The following is a 25,160-nucleotide window of genomic DNA, read 5'->3' as shown; positions in this document are numbered from 1 at the left end:
TTCCAGCTTACAAAACTAAACTATTTGCCAGTGTTGAAACGTATGACTTGTAGGTTACACAAGAACTTCTGCAATAAAAGCATTAGCCCGCTTGGACGTCTGATTAAAAACAAACTTGTGAGCTGGAGGTTGAATGCACTGCTTTGTAGCAGGTACGAAAACTTTCATTCTAACCTGCGACCAGCATATTACATAGATCTCTGCAGTAGATGCTTACCCCCAAACTATCGAAAAGCACTGCAGTGCTATAGTAGTGACGGATTGAGAGCAACACAAGTGCTAATTAACAAACATTAGTCACCGGAGACTGACTTCCAATATTAAACCCAGAGTTTTGATGAATACTTTATTTTACAATGTGCAATATTTATAACAAAGTGTTCAAGGCATATGGGCTGGAGACCACACATTTGCATTAGATCACCATCTGGTGGTGGGCCCGGATGATTGCACTTTGTTGTGGTCTTGGAAGCGTCTTTGTCTGCTAGGTGACTCCTCCCTTAGACCGTAGTGCGCATGAGCATAGACTCCATCCTCAGATTGTTTTTTTCCGCCATCGGGCTCTGATTTGTTCATCGTTCTGTCCCGTTACCGTTCTCTTTTGGAATCCATAAATCAATCTACAATATATATATCGTCTTCAACACTGATTCCGGTCGCCCGCGTCGAAAACAGGATCCACTTCTCCGTTCTAGCGCTCGTCGGGGCCGTTGGGCCCAATTGCGCCATTGGCTTAAGAGAAAGAACACCGTTCAAGAAGTTTCCCCCACACCGACCTTCATGAGGTTTGCAACCTGTGCTCGTCTCCAGAGCACGAGAGTCGAGACTGTGAAGCCTGCGCTTCGTTCCGGTCCAGGAAAACCATCAGGGACCATCTAGCTCGAAGAGCTATGGAGCAGTCATCGTCGTCGACACCAGACCTCATCATCGACGAGGCGCCGATCGAGGTAGACGTCGAAAAACAGCAAGAAGACGTCGCTTCCGAAGCTGAAGAGTCAGCTTCCGGAGTAGAGGGTGGATCCGAAGATGATGATCTTCTTCCAGCTCGTCAACAGGTCGTGAGGAAGAGCGTCGACCCTGTTCCCCCCATGCCGGGAAAGGCTTCGGGTGCACACCGATCAGAACCTTCCGAAGCCCCGCCTTCACACTCGGCAGCGAACAGTATTAAAAAGCCTCCAGTCGACTCAGGCTAGAGTCAGTCTGTCGGTCCCGAAAAGCCGAAAGTGCTTAAGCCGAAGTCAACACCGGCACCGTAACACCCATCGATACCGAGAGTTACCAAAATCAAGTTCGGCACCGAAAGAAGTTCCCAAAGTTACCCAAACAAAATGGCTCCGGTAACTAAAAAATCTGACCCGAAAGTAGTCTCCATACCAAAACACACTTCGGCACCGAAGGCAGACGAGGCTAAACACTCTGCAACAAGAACTTCGGATCTAAAAAGCACAGATCCAAAGAAAAAGCAAGAAAAGTCTTCGGAACCGAAACTAAGACCCGTTTTAAAGACAATGGACACGGTGAAACCTAAATCTGTCGGCTCCAAACAAGAGAAATCTGCACCGAAAAAAGATGTTCGAGGCATGTGGGCTGCTGAATTTATATCTATGCATAGATCGCCGCCTAGTGTTGGGTCCGGATGATTGCACATTGTTGTCCTGGAAGAGTCTTCGAAGTATCACGAGATAGGTGGCTCCTCCCCTGGACGACAGTGCGCATGGGCATCCACACCATGCTCAGATAGTTTTTTTCCGCCATTGGGTTCGGATGTACTTTCTTAACTCACATTCGGAATCTATATATAGAAACTTTCTCAAGGCCTTCGGGGCGTCGGTATTGTCTTTCGTTCGGTGCCTAATATTTGTTCCAGTTCTTCGAGACGGACGTCGACGGCCGTTTGCCTTTCGACACCAAAGGCCCCATCGAAGATGGAACGGAGCCCGTTCAAACTATGCCCCGTTTGCAATTCAAAATAACCTCACATCGATGTGCAATAAATGTCTCACCGGATCACGACGAGGCCAGCTGTATGGCCTGTTCTCGATTTCGATCAAAGAAAACTCTTTGCCTTCGACGCGCTGCACGACAGTCGGCGCGGGAGTCGGCGCCCGATCCAGAAAACATCTTCGGAGCCGACGACGAAGATCGTGTAGAAGAGGAAGATCCTGATCGACAGTCGGATCCTGCGTCAGGGCGAGAATCCAACTACGATGAGGACAAAGAAGAATTCTACGTCCTTAATGAAGACATCGTCGAGGTAGGAGACGACGCACAACCCATCGGAGCAGTCGATGACGACTCAGCCGATGAGCAGGGCCCAACCGCAGTAGCGGGGCCCGGTACACACACTTCCACGGCTCAGGTCGAGGCATCGCCGGAAGGCCTTAGCCAAGATCTTCATCTACGTTCTATAGCCCCGCTTCCGGGACAGGCTAAGAACATTTTCAAAGAGCCATCGGTCCATCGGCCACAATCAGTGGAAAAATCGAAAACGAAACCTAAACATACTAAATCGAAACCGAAACTGGTGAAGACAGTCATCGGCTCGACGACTTCGGAACATACCAAGTTGAAACGTGTGCTCGACCCCTCGGGGTCGCAAGGGGGTGTCGACCCGAAGATCGGGGCGCCGAAGCCCGTGTCTACTGTTAAGCACGTCACGCTCACGTCGACATCGGGGTCCAAAGATGGCGACTCTTCCAAGGGACGCGAGACCCAAAAAAGCCTCGATCCAAAGCCTCGGAAGCCACTACTGGTGAAGGCCTTCGAGTCGAAGGAAAAACTCGCCCCGCAAGAACAGAGCAAGTCTAAGCGCAAGGGCGTACCTGCTGTGCAACAGCTCAAGTCGACGCAAGGCCACACGCAACAGACTGAACGGTAGAAGTCGGTCGGATCAAAGACGACGCCTACCTCCAAGTAGGTCAGTCCGTCGCCGACGCTTACGGCGCCAATTAAATACGGACTGCCCCCAACGGCACGACCTAAGATGGTCCAGCTCCCAAAGGGCACCGACGCATCGGTAGCAGCAAGTGCTCAGCCCATGCAGGAGGACGTTCTGTTCCAGTCACCGTCCTATGATAACCAGTCGAAACTGTTCATCGATTCCGAAACAGGGCGACTCACTATTTATAAAAGGAAAATCAATTCCTGAAACTCCTATGGAGTCCTACAAGATACCACTCAAAAGATAGACTCTGCCACCTCCCCTACTCTTTCTGAACCCATACCATCCTATGGACAAGAATATGCCTATTCCCCCACACCTGCCAATGAGGAGGTGGAGGACGGGTACAATAAGGACCAGTTTAATTATCCCATTGACACAAGCCAGGAGGAGTCCCAACCATGGACTGACCCTGATGAGCCGCACACCACCCCTGACACTCAGTCCTATGCGGTCAAGACATCGCCTACTGAGGATACTGCTGCGTTTAACGCTTTGATTGAAAGGGCAGCCCTTAACCATGATGTGGACATGCACACTGACCCCGTGGAGGAAGACTTTCTGTTTGATACCTTCTCTACCTCAGAAAGATCGGTAAAAACTTTGCCAATGCTCAAGGGTGTGCTCAAACATGCTAGTGACATTTTTAAAGAGCCAATAAAGGCAAGGGTAATAAACCCCAGGATTGAGAGGAAGTACCGACCTGCACCTGTGGACCCTACGTACATCAAAGGACAGCTCCCTTTGGACTCCTTGGTGGTGGCTAATGCTCGAAAGAGCAAACTCTCAGACAAGTGGTGATGCTCCTCCTCCGGACAAAGAATCCAAGATCTTGGAAGCTTCTGGCAAACGTGTGGCAGCTCAAGCGGTTAATATTTGGAGAATCTCATACACACAGGCCCTATCAGGCCCTATTAGGTAAGATATGATAGGGCTCACTACGACACGCTAGAGCAGCTACTGCAACACCTGCCTGATGCTTATAAGGAGGGGGCGGAAATGCTCATACAGGAGGGGGAAGTTAATCTCAAACGCATAGATTAAATGTGCGTTGGATGCAGCTTTCACTGCAGCTAGGGCCATTAACACTAGTGTAATGCTTAGGAGGCATGCCTGGCTCCTCATCTCTGGATTCAAGTCAGAGATCCAAACAACTCTGCTTAATCAGCCAGTTAACCCTGACTTTCTCTATAGTCCTGAGGTAGACACCACCCTAGAGAAAATTAAAAAAGAAACAAACTGCAAAACCCATGGGAGCTCTGCAGTCACAGCAGTTATGGGGCTGTTCCTTTCGTCGCTCCGGTAAAGAGCGTCTAGAGGACAAACGTCGCAACAAACCCAATACAGCAAAGGAGGCACACAAACCACCTATAACCAAAACAATAGAGGTGGATACCGTGGGAACAGTACCAAGGGCAGAGGACGAGGAAATAACAATGCCAGGTCCTCCGCCACTAATAAACAGTGACATCTTGTCACTGCCCCCAGACCATATAACACCGGTCGGGGGAAGACTACAGCTGTTCCTGCCAGTCTGGGAAGGCATTACCACGGACAGGTGGGTGAGACAACTTATACAACACGGTTATTGTCTGGAACTAACATCCACTCCACCCAACATACCGCCAAGGCACCGTCCTATGTCCGCAGAGCACATGCACTTATTGCAGCAAGAAGTCATATCCATGCTGCAAAAAGGGGCCATAGAACTCGTGCCTTTAGAACAACAAGGTACAGGGGTGTACTCACTGTATTTCTTAATTCCAAAGAAGGACGGGTCTCTCAGGCCCATTCTGGACCTCCCACCCCTAAACGAATACATCCTGTCATAACACTTTCACATGCTCACTTTGCAGCAAGTTCTACCATTGCTCAGTCAGGGAGATTTCCTAGCAACACTAGATCTGAAGGATGCATATTTCCACATTCCCGTTCACCCCAGTCACAGGAAATATCTCCGGTTCACCATCAACAACCAGCATTACCAGTTCAAAGTCCTGCCTTTCGGGGTCACTACTGCCCCCAGAGTGTTTACCAAGTGCTTAGCGACAGTAGCTGCACACCTTCGGAGACAACGCATCCATGTCTATCCATATCTGGACGACTGGCTTGTCTAAGCAAAGTCGGCCAGGCAATGTGCCAGCCACATGTCCCGCACAATTCACCTCCTACACAGTCTAGGATTTTCCCTCAATTACCAAAAATTCCATCAACAACCCGCACCTGTCCAACAGTACTTAGGCGCAGAAATAAACACTCTGACAGCAACAGCACAGCCGAACTCCGCAAAAGTCAACAGCATGCAGGTGCTCATTCAAAAATTCAAGCCCCAACACTCACTCCCAGCGCAAGTGTTCATGCAACTAATAGGCATGATGGCCTCCTGTATCTTTATAGTCCCACACGCGAGGCTGCACATGTGTCCGCTTCAGGAGTGCTTGGCGCAACAGTGGAACCAGGCTCATGGACAGCTAAAAGACCTAGTGTTGGTGACCGGTCGTGCATACAACTCTCTGCATTGGTGGAACACACAAAACCTTTGCAGGGGACGACCGTTCCAGGAGCCTGTACCACAGATAGTGCTGACGGCGGACGCATCTCTCCAGGGCTGGGGAGCGCATGTCCTCAATTACACCGTGCAGGGCCTATGGACAACACAGCAGCGAAAGATGCACATCAACCTACTAGAACTGATAGCAATCTTCATGGCAATGAAGGCGTTCAAGTTGCATTTGCGCAACAAAGTCGTGCTGATCCGGACGGACAACATGACTGCAATGTATTACATCCAGAAACAGGGAGGGACACACTCTCCACAATTGTCACACCTAGCACAGTGCATGTGGAAGTGGGCCATTCAAAGGAACATGTTCCTCATGGCGGAACACCTCCCCGGGCAAGGACAACCAGATGGCAGACCTGCTCAGCAGACACAGCCATCAAATGCACAAGTGGGAGATCCATCCCTCAGTGCTACAACCATATTTCCAGCAGTGGGGTCATCCAGAAATAGACCTATTCGCCACTCAAGAAAACGCAAAATGCCACACCTTCGCCGCCAGGTTCCCACACCCGCAGTCTCAGGGAAATGCGATATGGATGAACTGGTCGAACAGATTTGCGTACGCTTTTCCTCCAGCACCACTCATACCGCTGTTAGGGCGCAAACTGAGGCAGCACTCCATGACCCTCATCCTGGTTGCTCCAACGTGGGCAAGGCAAGCATGGTACACCACGTTCCTAGAACTTTCAGTGGTGCCCCACCAGCGACTACGGCTCACACCCAGTCTCCTCACTCTGAACCATGGAGACATTCAGCACCCAGATCCGCAACAGTTGAGCCTTGCAATATGGCTCCTGAGGTCATAGTTTGGCTACCTGGACCTGCCCCCTGACTGTATGGCCATCATCAAGGAGGCTAGGCGGCCTACAACCAGGGCGTGCTATGCGGCAAAATGGAAGTGTTTTGTCATCTATTGTTCCAATAATAACATAAATCCGCTAGATGCATCAACGCAAAACATCATATGTTACTTATTGCACCTATACAGATGCAATCTAGCATACAGTTCCATCAGGATACATTTAGCAGCAATGGCTGCTTATCTTCAAAACAGACAGCACCTTTCCCTTTTCAAAGTGCCTGCCATTAAAGCTTTTTTGGCGGGACTCAAAAGGGTAATTTCTCCAAGACACCCGCCTTCGCCTGTCTGGAATCTAAACATAGTTCTCACCAGACTCATGGGTCCACCATTTGAACCTCTTCACTCGTGAGATACAATTTCTAACATGGAAAGTGGCTTTTCTGGTAGCGATCACATCGCTCAGACGGGTTAGTGAGCTGCAAGCCCTCACTATTCAGGAGCCTTTCATTCAGATTCATGCTAATAAGGTGGTGCTGCGTACCAACCCTAAATTTATGCCTAAGGTAGTGTCACAATTCCACATTAACCAAACTATTGAACTGCCAGTATTCTTCCCAAATCCTGATTCAGTGGCAGACAGAGCATTACATACACTAGATGTTAAAAGGGCTCTCCTGTATTACATAGACAGAACTAAAGATTTCAGGAAAACTAAGCAACTGTTTGTTGCCTTCTTTCCACAGCACAAAGGCAACCCAATTTCAAAATCCGGTATAGCCAGATGGATTAAGTGCATCCAAATCTGTTATCAAAAGGCTAAACGCACATTAACAGTTCCCCCACGAGCGCATTCCACATGCAAGTTAGGGGCATCCATGGCTTTCCTAGGTAACATTCCTCTAGAGGATATATGCAGAGCAACCACATGGACCACCATACACACATTCTCCAAACACTACTGTGTGGATGTACACTCCAAACAGCAAGCTGCTGTAGGTCAGGCTGTTCTCAGAACTCTTTTTCGGACTGCTGCAGCTGGCACAGGCAACCTCCGCTAAGGAGGGTACTACTATTTATTCTATGCATAGATATAAATTCAGCAGCCCACATGCCTCGAACGGAATATGCTACTTACCAGTATGCATCTGTTCTTGGCATGTAGGGCTGCTGACATTTATATCGCCCGCCCTCCTCCCCGGTGCCTGTCGCAGCTGTAACCTTCATAATTATTCTCAAGCATGGTCATCACTTACTGTATCATACTCCATCTCTGCCACAATGGCGAAAAACAATCTGAGCATGGAGTGGATGCCCATGCGCACTGTAGTCCAGGGGAGGAGCCACTTATCTCGTGATACTTCGAAGACTCTTCCAGGACAACAATGTGCAATCATCCGGACCCAACACTAGGCGGCGATCTATGTATTGCGACTTATATAGCGCACGTATCACCCAAAGGTATCAAGGCGCTTGCTTAGGGAACCCGTCCTGGTATTCCCCTGTGAGATACCCCGGCAGGGTATCCACAAGGTGAAAGCCAGGCATCCCGCCGCGAGGGGCCGTAGTGGAGATTAAGCAAGCTATTGCCCAGAGTCGCAGAGTGTGACCCCGTGAGTCGAGTAGGCACCGGAGCGAGAATTGTCGAGTCCGTGGAATTTTGAGCCCGAGACCCGCCGAGACGGGGAATCGAACCCTGGTCCACAGCTGATCTCAGCTTCCGGGTTTGCCGCCTCTAACCACTGAGCCACGTGCATAGATATAAATGTCAGCAGCCCTACATGCCAAGAACAAATGCATACTGGTAAGTAGCATATTCCTTACCAGTAGAAGAACTTTTCCATCCGGATGTAAGGCAAAAGACTCTAAACATTCATCCAAAGACTGGACATGTGTACACAGTTCCTGAAAAGAGGAAAATGGAATGTTCTAAATAATCACCTGTTCCTTCAAAGAAGCATGTTCAAGCTTCCCCTATAAGACTTCCTTCACCAGAAGTAGAAATACCAGCAGATTATTTCTCCTGTACACTCACCAGCTAGCACACATAGCCTCATACCACAGGATGAGGATTATGGGGATACATACTCACAAGAGTTATAATCAAATAATGATATTAATGACCCAAATTATATGACTGGGCCATCAGGTGACCCATGGGAAGATTACAATGCACCAGATCTACCACAAGATGAGACATACCCATTTAGGCCATCTCCACCAGATGACACCATTGGGTTCACACAACTCATCCATAAAGCAGCTACTTTCCATGGAGTAGATATGCATACAGATCCAATAGAAGACTTTCTTATGGATACACTGTTAACGTCACATAAAACCACAACCACACTTCCAATACTTAGTGAAGTGGTAAGACACGCACCACAAATATTTAAAGACCCAGTTAAGGCCAGGGTAATTAACCCCAGACTGGAAAAGAAATACAAAGCGGCTCCCTCTGATCCAGCATATATTAAGGGACAATTGCCGCTAGACTCACTGGTAGTGTCAAATGCGAGGAAAAGAGCCAACTCGCAAACAGGGGATGCTCCACCCCCTGACAAAGAATCTAAGCTTTTAGATGCGTCAGGGAAAAGCACAATCTCACAAGCTGCTAATATATGGAAGATTGCTAACACTCAAGCTCTGTTAGCAAGATATGACAGAGCTCATTATGATGAGTTAGTCACCCATGCAAAACCTGCCAGAACAATATAAGGCTAGGGCTGCTGACTTGATACAAGAGGGCAAGGTTATAACTAATACCTCCATAAGATGCGCACTAGACACTGCAGACACAGCATCTAGAGCAGTAAATACAGGGGTACTGTTGCACAGACATTCATGGCTACGAATTTCTGGTTTCAAACCGGAGGTACAAGCCAGTATATTAAACCAGCCATTTGACCAACAACATCTTTTATGGTGCCCTGAAATTGTCAAACGAATCCCTAGTTAGATGTACTGAGCACTTCAGTAAGAACACAAATTTCATGGATGAGATTGCAATATGTTTACAAGTTACTCAATTAATTATTTTCTGTTTTACAGCGGGATATCCTATGAATTTGTCTAACTGAATTCATTCTGGATGTTTTAATGGTTTGAATTTGTGGATTTAAATGTTTTTATATTGTATGGCATATCTTTGTTAGCTGAAACCATAATAAAAACTCAGGAGCAGTATAAAATTGATTGCATCCAGGAGATTGAAGAAAAGTCAAAGTGGTCTATGAAAGACACCTGGAAAAGAGTGAAACATAATGATTAGCTCAACTGAATTATATGGTAAGGGAAATGAAGGAAGAATTATGTCATAAGTTCCTAACGCAACAAGTCATACAGGCCTAGGTTTGGTTAAAATGCCATTATCACCAGTGCTTTAGTGAGATGCCATGGGAAAAACATATGGTTGGCCTTAGGGGTATATGTGCATATTGGGACAAGTGTTTGGGCTTGTATTTGTCTAATAGCATTCCATTTGTCTGGAAGGTGTAGTTTGTTACGCATGTCACCACAGCCTTTGTTCATTTGTTTTTCAAAGATATATTCTTCCATCAAGAATGTATGAAGGAACTGATGTAAATATCTACAACCCAGTTTATCTGCAAGGGTGTGCAAAAGTCCCTGAAGGTGCCTCATAAATGTAATTTCCTACAAGGCATGTGAAGCATTTTCAGCAAGGGTTGGTTGAGTTTATGAATTGGCCCAGGCAACTTTCAGAGCTATGAGTCCATATTAACAGCAGGCTATTTCCTATTAAGGCACACTCAGCCACGGATCAATCCAAACCCCACTGTACCTACAGTTAAAGTTCTAATGATACTCCCAGAACTAGGCAACACTCCAAAATTAGAACCTCATCTGGTCTTCCCAGTCTGTAATAATTCCACCAAGCGTATCTTCTGTATCAGTACAGATAAGGTCCGGAATCCTAGCTAGCCTAATTAGGAATCATACAAGAACACTTGCAGTTCATGAAGAAAGTGAAAACGTGGCTATCCCACAGATAGACCCTGGCCAACTAAGTCTTTTAATGGCAATATGAAACCGTTCCAGTGACCACAAAAAGTTCTTCCCAAGAGTGACAAAAACGTCCTTAAGCTATACTAGGAACTTCCTACGGCTGAATATAATCGATGCTAGCTGAAAAAAGGCAGACAAATCGATTCGCAACTATTGCACTGGTAAGCTACATTATGACCCCCTTCATGGTTGACTGTAACAGATGTAGGCCAGTCCGCTTTAATGCGCATGTTGCTAAATGAACTAGATTACTAGAGATTAAATAGCCAGTTGTATTCAGTTCAGCTACCTAACCGGTATATACCTAACCTCTATATACCCTGGCAACATGGATAATGAACCCATAACAGACTAATAGCTTAGAAACATGCTCCAGCAGCAAAAAACGTATGTTCATCTTGGCCAACCTCTAAGCACGACAATTGACCGTGAATCAATAGCAGAGTGGATCTGCCACATATAGCTAGCACATTGGAGGACTCAAAGAGGACGGAGCGTTGCATGGTGAGCGCACAGACTAATTGCTGATGAAAGCACGCTGCTCGTCACAAGGGCGTTCTGCAGGAGGACGCTGCACTCACCTGACTGGTCGATTGGAGCAGGCCAAAGCAACAGGCCAGACTGATCGATTTGCAGGGCCCGGTTGCAGAGACACACGCAAGCCCTAAGGAGGCCCTGAGGAGGTTGGCAAGCCATTTGTAGCAAAAGCTCTAGCCGGATTTGGCGTTAGGGAGTCAACACATTGGGTGTGGGGGTGGGGGGGTCCGTCCTTGTCAACCCATCATTCCCTGCCCGCTAAAAAAACGACATTTAAAAATTGACATCAAAGTGTCAAGTGGTCAAAGTGATAAACCGCACAATTGCCACGGGTCTGAGCTTCAAGGTTCCTAAACCAAACTAAATTAATCTGAGTGGCTCCCGGTAACTCCACCCGGACCCCCCCCCCCCCCATCATATAGGAGCACGACATGGAGGTGGTGTGATGCAGTGAGAATCACTGAATCTAGCAGCAGCTGATCCTGAAGTGGATAGGGGCACACTAGGTAATTGCATTGCAGGTAGCCCTCGTGCGGAGGCAGCCATTCTAGTGAGTTGGGGCAGCTTGTGCCTTGTGGCTGTGCCTGAATCAACCCTCCGAGTCTTCCCTCGCCTGCCCGTGCCCTCCTGGGTTGTACATTTTGCAGCATGAATCTTTCTGGATGGTGCATTATTCCGCAGTCTAGTGGTTGGGTCTGGAATCGTAGTGTTTTGTTTTTTTTGGGGTTTTTTCATAGCCCAGGTGGGCGTTGACATTCCACCATTTGGTGTCTTTCCTGTGATGTCTGCACGCTTCCTGTGGAAGCTCCCACCTTTGGGCGCCACATTCAGATTCTTTTTTCCGCCGTTGGGTCTGGATCGCCACCGCGAGGTTCCAGAGTTTTTGGATAAAAGGAGAAAGACAGAAAACCACTGAAGAAATTGGAGAATAAATCTCGCAGTCGACCACTGAACCGGGACAACGAAGGAGGAGAACATCGAAAACTTCGACGTCCAACGGAGAAGGCGCAGACCGGGGGGCCCCTGAGCGCAGAAATGGACAAAACACCCTTTAAATTCTTTCGTAATTGCCACCACAAATACGCGCAGAAGGACGAGCATCCGGTTTGCAACCTTTGCCTGCCGGCCACGAGACACCCAGGATAAGAGAGACAGAGGAGGGCCAACTACAACATGCAAGGCCACGGTCAACCTCAGTCGCTCCGGGACTTGGGCCTCTCCAGTGGGGAAGAGGACAACATTGCAGAGGGACCAGATGACTACACGGTCGTAGAGACCGATACGAAAACCACAAAGGAGGTAAGAGAAGTCTACCCCTAAGACCCCAACAGACTCTTGAAAATCCGAGTCAGATGCTCGAAAAAACAGTCAAAGTCCTCGACAGGCGCTCTGGCGCTGAAACATTCGACGGACGCATCTGCATCCAGGGACAAACAGCCCAGCGGATACTTCGAAAAGGGCTCCCAGTCGGCGAAAACCCAAGACAAGCCTAGGTCGTTGAAGCACGTCCCCGAAAAGGCGCGCTCGACGCCGAAGGAAAAGGACCCAAAGGCAACTTTAACATCGAAGAGATCGGCCGAAACCCTCGACGCCAAACAGGCCGCCGAGATGGAGAGCAAAAAGAGAAGGCTCGAGTCCAAAATGGACAGTATCCTGCAAAGGAAAAATGAATTTGATGACTGGGTGAAAAGGTTCACCATCTTGTCGAAGCCGACGACTATCGTCTAGGACTAAGAGGAGTTCGACGCCGAAGAGCCGCCGAAAACTCCGAAGCCCTAGGAACATCAAGAGGAACAGGGCCTATACTATTATGAGGGAGAAGGTGAGGAAGACCAGCAAACAAGTTTGGGGTCTGCATACTCTGTGGCGCAGGATCTGGATTGGCAGGACCTCAACACCGAAAGCCCAGAAGAGGCTACAGAAACATATCCTTTGAGGCCTTCGCCGCCAGATGACATTGGTATCTACAATATGGAAATCAGAAATGCGGCAGCAGCATATGGGGTGAAACTGGAGGAAGAGAAACCAAAAGCCTGCTTCCTCTTAGAGACCCTGCTTCCCACTCAAACTAGGAGTCCATTCCTCCCCATGCTCCCAAGTGTCCTGGACCAGGGAAGGGAAGCTTTCAAGGAGCCATTAAGCTGCAAGTCTGTCACACCTAGGACAGAAAAGAAGTATAAACATTCCTCTAAGGACCCACCATACATCCAGGGACCAACATTCTCACACTCAGGCCCACCTCCAGACAAGGAAAGTAAGTGGATAGACCTTACTGGGAAAATAATAGAGGAATGCAGCAATCCCCTGGCGCATTGCCAATTCTAATGCCCTACTCAATAGGCATACGTACCCGCATTGGGAGGAGGTTGGCCAGCTACTCACACACCTCCCAGAACAATACCAACAGAGAGCAACACACCTGGTGGAAGGCAAGAACATGGCAAACTCATGCTTCAAATCAGCCCTGGATGCGGAAGACCCATCCAGCAGGCGCGTGATGATAAGGGTAACAGAAAGAAGGCATGCCTGGCTGAGGATCTCTGGTTTCAAGCCGGACGTCCAGAATAATATTCTGAACACACCCTTCAATGGAGAAACACTGTTTGGAGCGCGAGTAGATGAGAAACTGATGCAGCTCCAGTAGATGAGAAACTGACGCAGCTCAAGAAGGAAAATGAAACTGCAAGGTCCATGGGGGCGTTGCAGTTCGGAGGAATGAGAAGGGGCACCCCGACACGGAGACCAAATGGAAGAGGGGGAAACCAGCCGGGAACATCACATCAGACATTCCAGCAGAACTACCAGGGCAACAACCAAGCGCAGCAGCAAACCTGGCAATACCAGCGCAGGAGCCAGTCCTTTTTTCGGGAGGGCGAATGGACGAGGACAAACGAAGAGGGGGCCAGCAACCCACGTCAAAGTGACTCCGCTCCACCAAACGTGCCCACCCACACAACACCTCTAGGGGAGGGGCACAACAAAATAAGCAAAGTTTTACACACACTCAAATCAGGGATCAACGAACATGTAACACCAGTAGGAGGCAGACTAAAATACTTCTTCCAGGAGTGGAAGAAAATAACAGAAAAATGGATACTGAACATCATACAGTTCGGATACTGTATAGAACTGGAAAAGAAGCCTCCAAACAGGAAACCAAAAGGAAAGGCGCACTCGGCAAAAGAACTCTCGCTACTCCAACAGGAAGCACAAGAAATCCTCCAGGAGGCGATAGAAACAGTACCGCTCAAAGAAAGAAACAAGGGAGTGTAGTCCAACTACTTCCTTGTACCAAAGGTGGACTAAACGTTAAGACCCATCCTGGACCTACGGTTCCTAAACAAATACATAAAGACTCAAAAGTTCAAGATGACATCCCTACGAGAGGTAATTCCTCAGATAAGGGACAGAGACTTTATGTCCACCATAGACCTCAAAGATGCCTACCTACACATTCCCATGAACAGACAACACAAACATCTACTGAGATTTGCCATTGACAAAGCGCACTACCAGTTCACAGCCCTGACCTTCGGTCTAAAATCCGCACCAGGGGTCTTCACCAAATGCCTCGCAGCGGTAGCAGCGCACCTACGGAGGGAAGGGATTCATGTATACCCCTACCTCGACGACTGGTTAATACAGGCAAGCTCCTACAAACAATGCCAACTACATGCACTGCGGGTCACACAGACGCTGACAGAACTGGTATTCTCAATACACTGGGGGAAATCCTCAATGGAACCAGAACAAGTGAAGATCTTCCTAGGTGCATAGATCAACACCATACAGAGCAAAGTGTTCCCCAGCGACAAGAGAACACTTGCCCTGCTGAAGGAGACGCGTCCATACCAAAAGGGGCGAGCTCTGACAGTCAGGACAGCGAGCAATATTATGGGGATGATGGCGTCCTGCATACACCTAGTCCCCAATATACAACTTCACATGAGACCATTCCAGGAATGGCTCCAACAACAATGGTCACAAGCTAGAGGGAGTTGGAAAGATCTAGTGGTTGTAACGCACGCAGTGCAAGAGGAGAAAGCGTGGTGGAACAAGGAGAACATAACCAGGGGGAAGCCTTTAACACCACCAAACCCAACAGTGACCATCACCACAGACTCATCCCAAAAGAACCAGCTCAAGGTGAGGGGTCTGTGGACTCCCAACAGATGCAATCAGGCACATCAACTACCTGGAACTAAAGACCATGTTCCTTGCCCTAAAAGCATTCCAGAAACAACTGTACAAGCGGAGTGTTGATGCAAACGACAACACAACAGCGATGTTCTACATCAACAAACAGGGAGGAACACAATCCGTTGCACTATCCAACCTAGCGCAGGAGATATGGAGATCGGCCATCCCACTAGAAATAAACCTCCTGGCAATACACCTACTAGGAAAGGACAACGTGGAGGCAGACAGGCTCAGCAGACAGACCTATTTGCAACACACCAGAATGCAAAATGCCAATACTTCGCATCCAGGCAGCCAGGGAAACAATCCCAGGGAAATGCCTATGGATAAGCTGGTCGAAAACATTTGCCTACGCTTTCCCCCGATACCACTGATACACAGGGCACTCAGCAAATGCAGAACCAGTAACATGACACTGATTCTGGTGGCACCACAGTGGGCCAGGCAGTCCTGGTTCTCACAAATAGTGGAGATGGCGCAGGGACCACCTCACAAGTTCACAAAAAGAAAATACTTGCTCTCCATGCAAAACGGGGAGCCAGAGAGCCTCTGCCTAGCTGCATGGCTCCTGAAGACGTAGTTTGCGCACCTTAAACTCCCAGAGAGCTCAATGTGCGTGCTCCGGGAGGCAAGGAGACATACCACACGGAGGTGTTATGTGGTGAAATGGAAAAGTTTCACGCAATGGTGCATAAGGGAAAGACTACACAAGAAAATGACCAAGGAATCAACTGTGATAAAATATTTAGCACACCTGCTAAAAAAAAAAACTACGCTCTACCTCACAGAGTACACCTAGCAGCGATAGTAGCCTACACAAGAGGTGAGACGGGAAAGAGCTTCTTTACTTCCCAAGTAGTAAAGAGATTCCTGGAAGGGGCTAAAAGGATCGCCTCACCAAAAAGGATGCCAAACACAGGCATGGAACCTAAATTTAGTTATAACTGAGCTTATGCAAGCGCCTTTAGAACCCATCCACAAGGCCTCACTACAAATGAAGACAGCCTTTCTAGTAGCAATCACCTCGCTACGCAGGGTAAGCGAGCTACAACCGCTGACGCTACAGGAACCCTACATTCAAATACACAATGACAGGGTGGTAATGAGAACAGACCCACACTTTATGCCAAAGGTTGTGTCAAGGTTTCACATAAACCAAACAATACAGATACCAAGCTTCTTTCGAAACCATCCACAAGTGCAGAGAGAGCACTGCACACTCTGGACGCTAGAAGGGCAGTAATGCATTACATGGAAAGCACTAAAGAGCACAGGAAAACAAAGCAATTCTTTGTATCCTTCGCAAGCAGTTTCCTGGGAAGACCAGTAACGAAGGGCACCATCGCATGATGGATCGCACAAACTATACAATTCTGCCACAAGCAGGCAGGTCAAGAACTACTAGGAGGTGCACAAGCCCACTCTACAAGGAAAAAGGGAGCAACAATAGCCTTCCTGGCTAACACACCCATCCAAGACACATGCCTGGCGGCAACATGGGCTTCAGTGCACACGTTCACTAAGCACTACTGTGTGGATATACAAATAAACAAGGAAGCACAAGTAGGACAGAAAGTGCTTCAACATATATTCAACAACCAACACTCACCTTCCACCCATCCGCCACAAACTTAACAAACCGCTACAAAGTCTATGCACAGCATAGTGAATCCAGAAAGAATCACACTGCAAAACGAATAGTTGCTTACCTGTCTGTGTTTTACAGCTTGAAGATCTTTCTGGATTCACTAGCGAACCCACCCACCTCGGCCAGAAGGATGAGGAAGGAGGAGCAAAGAATACAAAGACCATATACAATCAGACTCTTTAAAGAGACAAATCTGGAGTTCCTTTAAATTAAGGAAGAACTTGAAAAGATTGGATAAAGATGAACAAAAACATGAAAAAAAGAATCCGAAGATGGCGCCCAAAGGTTGGAGCTTCCGCAGGAAGCGTGCCGACGTCACAGGAAGGACACCAAATGGTGGGAAGTAGATGCTCACCTGGGCTACGAAAAAAAGCAAAACCAGAAAAAATACTACGATTCCGGACCCAACCACTAGACTGCGGAATAATGCACAGCATAGTGAATCCAGAAAGATCTTCAAGCTGCAAAACAACACCGACCGGTAAGAAACTATTCGTTATGACTGGTCAATCTTTGCTGCTGTTTAACAATTCACTTGAGACCAGTTTGTCGACTTGGCTACGAGGAAGTCCGAGGAAAACATAGGAGACTGGCTTTTTACCATGTAATTCTCAGCAACATCTGTGGAAAAAAAACTGGCCTATCGTGGCGGAGCGTGTGCTGAGGTGTAGAGGGAAAGGAAGTGGAAATGGGAACAGAAGTGGGGCAGATGGTCCCAAGAGAGGGAGAACAAAGCACAGCTAGAGAGTGAATAGGATCTCTACTCCGTGCAAGAAAACCTAGTGTACTAGAACTTTCTTCCTCTTTCCTTCCTGGCCAAGGAGACCTTTACAAGTTGGACTGTAAATTAAAATGCTCCATCACAAGTGAGTATTAATTGAGGACAAGCGTTCACATGGAACTTATTTTATAGTAACATTCAGATTCACAGGTAACTTCTGTGTTGATTTAATCAAGAAAAAAACACTGTGGGACAGAGCACATCTGCCTAGAGTTGGCTTCTACAACGGTAAGAAGTAGCCAGAACAATTACTTTATTTTAACTTAATTCTGCTGAGTCAAGTTAATTTTGTTGTGCTACAAAAGGGAAAATTATGGAAGATTTATTTCCATATTTTGCACATTTACTTTTTTGGTATGACACCTTAGTTTTTGTGAGTGATTTTGTTGAGGAGAGGAAAAGAGTGGCAAAGGAACATCAAGTGACATAACCTTAACCTAAATGTGTGACAAAGTGACTTGGAATAAAAAACAGGCTATTGGTTTTAAAAATGGGTGTCCAATTATTCAATTTTCAGTGCAGGGGAGGATCAACCAGATTGTTCTGGTGCTTCTCTCTATGGACTATCCTTTTGATGTCGATGACGTTTCAACCCTACTCGTGATGTGAGGGTCGCATCAGGACAGGGATTGCCTGGGAACAAAACAAGTGAGAGTTGCTGCAATGGCCCAGTTATCCCGGGGGGGGGGGGGGGTCAATGATGGTGTTCTTGTTTGATAAGAAGCCTCGAGGTCTAGAGAAAAGGCAGAAGTCTCTTAGACCGGTTGCTGGCCTACCATCTTTCCTATGAGACTTTGTTACAAAACACTTTAAAATCAAAAGTCCAAACATTGGCTTTGCCCTGAATGAGTAGGAGCGAAATGTGGCTAAAGGCTAAATTGATGTTGATGTGTAAAATGTTGTTTATAAAACCATTAGAACGGAGGAGTCGCACACTGTAGGGGGGGAAGCAGGTGGTATGATTCCCCCTCCTTTGAGTCTCCACTCTTATGTGCTTTAGCCAAAAAACAATCTTTAGGAGAGATTGTCCACTAGGTGATCTCGATATTGCAGTTTTGCCAAAGGTCAAGAAGATTGACGTAGATCATGTAAGCCCTTCGTATGAATGTTCTGGTCAAGGCTCAGGGGGCCTGGACTTGTCAGGGCTCTCTAATTTGATGATGGTGTGCCCTGGAACTAGACCCCCAAGATCTTCGTCCCCAACTTCTATGAACGGAGCAGGGATAGGTACAGAATTGAGTGAAACAATAAACAATTTGCAGCATGAATGTATATAGTTTTCCGAGTCTGAAGAGTTGGAGGAATCCACTTTTGGATCCATGAGAGGGACTAGTAAAAACAAAACCACCATGAACTAACAAATGAGATTAACTACCTGGGAAATATTTTTGATTTTATCCAAGATCTGTCAATGTTAAATCTTCTTTCTTTAATGCAATTAACTTTCCAGGGAATGTTAAAAAGCTCTGGTCTTGAAAAATATGCAAAATGTTAAGCTTATCCAACTGCTTGAATGTGTTAGCAAATCATTAAAGAATGCAGTTAAAGATGTTTCGATGGGAGAACGTCCTAAGGGTGTTCTTACCAAATCTAGCCCTCTTGTCAATTACGCATGATGAGGTACCCCCAGGTGGGTGGGGGGGGGCCAAAAAATCAAAGAAAAACATGCTACTCGGGGGCAATTAAGCAAGAAAGACCGGGAGACCAAATTAATCCGTTTGGGAATGGGAAAATAAAAAGCAAGGAATGCACAACAGTGATAAATGAGGGTGTTGGGGGTAAATATAACAAAAGTATTAGGAACGCCAAAAACACCAAAGACCATAAGGGGAGATTTTCTCCCAATTTGGTTGGTCGGTGTACTGAGTGTGCGAAAAGAAAGCCCTTATCGGGTCCTAATAATGTTACCTTGGGTAAGCAGACGAGACCTCCGATGCTGTTCCTAAAGGTGAAATCTAGAAACAGAAGGCAGACAGTCAACACCTCAACAGGTCTAAACTGCTAAATGCATTTGCCAACCTTAAAAGATTAAGGAATATCTCTACAATGGACTTTGCATTTGTTGGCTTTAGGGAGATTGCCGGGGAAGAGAACCAGAGTTTTGTTTACCTCAAAGGAAACAAAGAACTTGCTGCTGGACCAGCCCTGGTGTCAAATAACATTAGTCTCTGTGAAGAAAATGAGGAAATATAGTTAGCTCCATTTTTTTTATGAACATGGTGGATTAAAACGGATGCAAGTCTAATTTTCTGGGCCTCTAGCTGTAAAACAGAAACCAGATTTTGCTTTGCAAGAAAGAATAGTTACTATAACGATCTCCAATGATAGTGCTTTGGGTTTAAGGAATCAAAATCGGACCCACTGCTGGCAGTTTGACAAGTCAAAGAGGGAAAGTGACTACCGTCCTTGGGGGTTGCCCCCCTGAAAGAAGAGTGGTAGTTCTTTAAAAATGCTCAGGATCATTACCTTTCGCCGTGGAGGGCAGATAAGATTGATTGGTAGGAGTTAGAGAATCCTCAGCCAGTTTGTGTCCTGGTATGGAACATTCATGGATTCAAAACATTTACAGAAATGGAAAATCAAAGATCTCGATGAATTATTCCATTTTGTTCCTCCAGGAAACCTGGCTGTTGGAGTGCCCCATAGGGGAGGGGTTGGTTGCCATAGTTCAAAATGCTATGGCCTCACTAAGAGGAAGAGCAGTGGGTGGAGTGCTAACACTGGTCTCATGAGCTTTGTTACTTTCTTCCCACAGTGCACTAACTGCTTGCTTATGGATTTTTGTTTGTCTAATTGACATGTACAGCAGTATGGAGGGGTTGAAGCAAATGATATTTCTAAATGTGTATGTACCGCCAACTCGCCCTCTGCTGGAGTGTGAGCTGCTGAATTTTGTGAGCTGCTGAATTTTGTTAATGATGTAAAAAAAAATTGTTTTGTAACTTCCCAGATGCTTTGTTGATGGTAGGGGAGATTTTGATCAAAAATCCTGTTTTTAAAGAGTTTGACGAGGTAATGAAACACTTGTATTTAACATTAAACATTCCGGAATGTATTTTTTCGAAAGCACCGGGGAAGGAGATGTGTAGGTTTTACATTGTTTAGTTGAATTGAGTTTGATCAACGTAAATGGTTAGGTGCCATGATGATATTCTAGCTGGAAAAACCTTTAAATATAGTGGTAGTAAATGACCTATTGGTTGTGATGGTTCGAGTTCACCAGTTCCAACGGGTGGAAATTTGTTTTGTCCTAGATATGGGGCCCAGTGATCATTTTGCTCTCAGCTTGGAGTTTAAAGAGGTTTTTCTACCAGGCCCAAATGCCACTATTAACTTAGAGGTTGTTTATTACAAGAGAATTAGAGTTCAGATTACGGAAGATGTATTACAAGCCCTTTCTTTAGTTGAATTTGAACTTCTCTGTTTAGAACAGTAATGATGGCAGTGAAAACTGCTTATCAGAATGTATGTGCTCCCAATGGGAGATAGTTCTGTAGGTTAAACTGGGAGGAAATGCTAGCCACATTAGTTGACCGGCATAGTAAGTGGGTTTAGATCCTAGTGAACTCTAACGAAGTCCTCACTTATTTGGGCTTCAAGAGAGGATGAAGATTGGTTTGTTAGGTCGAGCATTGCGACGGTGGGCATCCGCTGCTCACTCTGCGAGGCATGCTATACTGGAGTATGCACTGGAAGCCCTGCCCACTCTCCGCCCCTATTTGTCATTGGCTTCTGTCATTATCCTTCATAAATGCTAGCTTCTGATTCGTAAATAGGCTTGTTAGTCCTTCCTATCGCCTTGTCGGCATCTGTTACCTCCCATAACGACTGAACCTTTTATTTGGCTTGTTACATGGGCTGCATTATACGTTGGTGAGCACTTTTTTGTTTATTGACTCTGATGGGGACAATGGCAGCTGCTTTTTGTATTTGCAGCATGCCCACACAGGACAATGGCGGACACTTTTCTTATGGAGCGCTATGCCGCTCTAACTTGCAAGCTGAGTGGGGTGCCCTTTTAAAAAAATATATATATATATATTTGTCATTGGCTACATTTTTATTAATCTTTCTAAAGTGTTCTAAACAAATGTGAGATATTGGGCTGTGAACTATAGCGTCTATTGATATGGAGAAATTTGATTGGTTATATGCTTGCAATTGCATAATTTGTGTGGCTGAAAGATATCATCATGAATTTTTCTGGGCTACTTAAGAAAAAAACTATTTCTATTTTAATCAATTGTGAAATATGTGTATATTCCCATAAGAATTTACTTGACTGATTAATAAAATCCATACTGCAAGTCCCATTCGCCATACCATCCAACGGATCGTGGACATTCACAGTGATCCAGGTAGATCTCTTCCTCTCTTTTTCTCCATCTTCTCCCTTCATCCCACATCCACGAGAGTGGTGTTCCGAACTGTTGTAGTCAGCATAGGAATGTATCGGAAGTTGAAATGGCAATCACAAAATTAAAACTGATCTGAGTAAATTATGGACGCTAGCTATTATAATAATTTACACAGCTGTATCTCTCACTGACAAGACAGGAGCACCTCTATAGTCATTCACTGCAACAAAACACTTTCCCCTCCCCACAGAGTGTTTCGGCACCTCAATGGGGTATGAATAGCTGTATAAATACTGCATTTCAATAAAAAGCTAATAACTTACCATAACATGCTCTTTGGACGTTAGCCATTTTAAATTTGGTTATGTAGTTCCTTTGAAAATGTTTGACTTGTGAACACATTTTATGGGGTAGGCTTAAAAACTGCTCAGCTACACAATAGCAGAATGAGGTCTAAATTGTGTAAGATTTGGTTCATTTAAGGGTGAAGTTTCATTAGCCTCTGAGTGCACAGTGCTGTAGAAAATAGTTAACCATAGGAACAACCAAAATCCAAGGACCGCTTAAGAGCAAGCAAAAGGGCAATGTTGTCATCCTATATTGCGGGTAAGTGTTGAACATCTGAACCTGTTAATGTCTCATTTTTTTTTTTGCTTCTTTCCGAGGTTAAGTTGTTACTCTTCAGGAGTGACCTGAATGCATTTTTTCTTTCTGTATGCCTAAACTGTGTGCATTTTTCCGTTGTAATTTTTTCTTAACGTTGTTTAATCTTCTCTTTCTACTCTGTAGACTTTTTAGAAATCAATGTCATGATGTGGTGTATGCTGATCAATGAGACTATCCAATCACAGTCCTGACTTTTCTAGCCCTCTTATGTTACCGTTTCATTCTTGGTGTTTTAAAAGTTTAGATGTATTTGCTTACAGGGTTGTGGCGCTGTTAAGTTAACTTGGGTAAATATGTGGTAGCCAGGTGTCTTTCCATTAGTGTTTTACTACCATTTGTACCAACCATATGTTTATTTCTTTCTTTATAGAATTGAGTTCCTGCGTCACTTAAGGAGCTTCTTCCAGACTATGTTTAAAATTGAAATGCGTACTAATGAAGAAGAACAGAAAGGCGGGGAGAAGATACAGCTAACATGTGTTGGAGTTGGATTTTCCAACCTAAGCAAGACAATAAAATAAATTTATTTTAACCAAACCACTTCCAAATCTACTCAACGTAATATGCCAGTAACAAATTGAACTTGAATGCCAAGGGCATAAAAGACACGTAGTGGTCCTAATGCAGCTCTGATTTAATTTACGGAAAAGAAATGAGCAGTGCTGCGCACATTCTAGCAATATGGTTTTTCAACACCAGGAGACTCTCCACCCGCAACTTCATACCTGTTACTTTGCTTAATGTATTACTTTTGCCTGCCAGTAATTAAGTTGCAGTTGTTTTGACTTGATGCTGACCATGAGCCAATGTCAAATGAAAAATGCATTTAACATGATAAAATTCCCCCTTTTTGTGTTCTCCTTGGGAGAAAAAAGATGTGCCAAGCCCTGGTTCCACAGAATAAAATAGCTAAACCTTTTTACATTAAAATAAGACTTTGCTATTCATAAGACCTTTAAAAAAAAGAAGCTTCCTGGTGGTATTCGGTATATGATTTTTAGGTTTGTCATATATCCAGTCTGTTTTGTTAAGTTATATAAACCTAGTGCTTTCGTTATCTACCTTCAGTCATTGGCTTCTTCGGGTCAGAAAACTGCAGCTATTGGCTTGAGACTTTGTCAATTGCATTTTGTATCAGCCCACATAAGTATTTTTCATAGTCTTTGTTGCCTGAATGGGTGCATGCTTCCTCCATGGAAATGCATAACGGACCATTTTACATCTAAAAAGTAAGACAGTTGTCACACATTCAATATTTTTTTCTGAAACTTATAGTCCTTCTTTGTTGCGTTGCCTATGCTTCCTTTGTGTCCCCAGTGGCTCCTCTCCCAATTTTAGTTCTAGCAAGATCTGTTGCCTTTGCCTTTTTGTACTATTTAGAATAGAGACATGCATACCTTACACAAAGACCTCGTAGGTGATAACCAGTTTCTCTTACATTGAGTGGCTGTGTAAATATTTTTTTTAAAGTAAATGATTTTCTTAACATTATATTTTGATAGTTTGTAAATATATTTTCTAAAAAATTTACAGTATTCTGTATACTTTGTCTCCAAATTACATTTGAAACTTTGAGGGTAAAAAACAAACAAGGTCATAACAATCAAGTGAGTTTTCAATAGGGCCCATGTGCTGTTGGTCTAGAGTGACGCATGTAATCGTTAACAGACTGTATTCATATTGTTTCTTGAAATCCGTGGAGCCCCTAATTGGTCTGTATTAGAGGGTAGATCATGGTTTTCACTCCAAATCGCCCTGAAATATACAGTGTTGTCCCAAACCGTCTGGTCAAAGAGAACTTAAAATGCCATACGTACCAATTCCATTAAAATGTTTTATGCCACTTTTATGAATTGCTAAATCATTAAATTGTGCTAAGAATATTTGTAAGGAAATGCCTCTTTATACATATTCACCCCTCCATTTATGAACTGATACTACTGGTTTTTTATCTGAGACCTGCTAACCAGACCTCCGACTGTCAACTGGCTACACGCGGTTGACAGTCGGTCTTACTGATAAGTTCCTAGCAAATGGTACCCAGGGATGTAAGGCAGTGTACACCAAGGACTGCAGAACTGCTTGTGCCGCCCTGTCTGTGACTAGGTACAATATAGCTCCCAGCCTGCCACTGCAGACTGGAAGGGTAGTGGTAACACTGCTAGTGCGACTTTTCCATTCAAATCAATGGCAAATCCCCTACTTCCATTAACAATATATGCAAGTATTAATTAGGATATGCCTATTATATATATGTCCTGACAGCAACACTTCTAAATTGTTGTTTTGCAGTGGGAGAGTTAGTAGCCCCATGGACTTGATGGTCAAGTCAAATTTAATGTCACTATTATAGGAATGCAGTTTATAGAAAGTTGCCACTGTGACCCAGTTTATCCAGTGGCCTCACACGGTCTCTGGCCACTAGACTGCTTCCTAACCTCCTGGGGAGTCGTGTGAACGACTCCCAGGCTTTGAGACAATAGCAGCCTGCTACAGGGTGAGGTATTGCCTCCCCTTCGCTGGAAGCCACTCAGGGTGTTGGCCCAAAAGGCGAGCTTCAAAGGCGAAGCTGACTTTGGTGGGCCAATGCCGAACACACCCTTGAGGGACTGACCTTTGCTCAGGTAGACAGCGCGGC

General features: G+C 45.6%; 1 protein-coding gene across 2 annotated transcripts in view; it reads left to right on the top strand.

Moving 5' to 3' along the window:
* RCL1 (RNA terminal phosphate cyclase like 1) overlaps positions 1-24,405 on the top strand; it is a 395,384-nt gene extending 370,979 nt beyond the window's left edge. For both annotated transcript variants that reach the window (XM_078675710.1, XM_078675711.1), the window contains one exon: positions 22,893-24,405. In XM_078675710.1, coding sequence (XP_078531836.1) covers positions 22,893-23,043 — 151 coding nt within the window. In that variant the 3' untranslated portion in view covers positions 23,044-24,405. The remainder of the gene's footprint in view (positions 1-22,892) is intronic.
* Positions 24,406-25,160: the final 755 nt, after the last annotated feature.

Source organism: Lissotriton helveticus, chromosome 2_1 (genome assembly GCF_964261635.1).
Source record: "Lissotriton helveticus chromosome 2_1, aLisHel1.1, whole genome shotgun sequence".
Classification (NCBI taxonomy): Eukaryota; Metazoa; Chordata; class Amphibia; order Caudata; family Salamandridae; genus Lissotriton; species Lissotriton helveticus.
The sequence above is the reverse complement of the archived record's forward strand: the minus strand, read 5'-3'. Positions and strand labels throughout refer to the sequence as shown.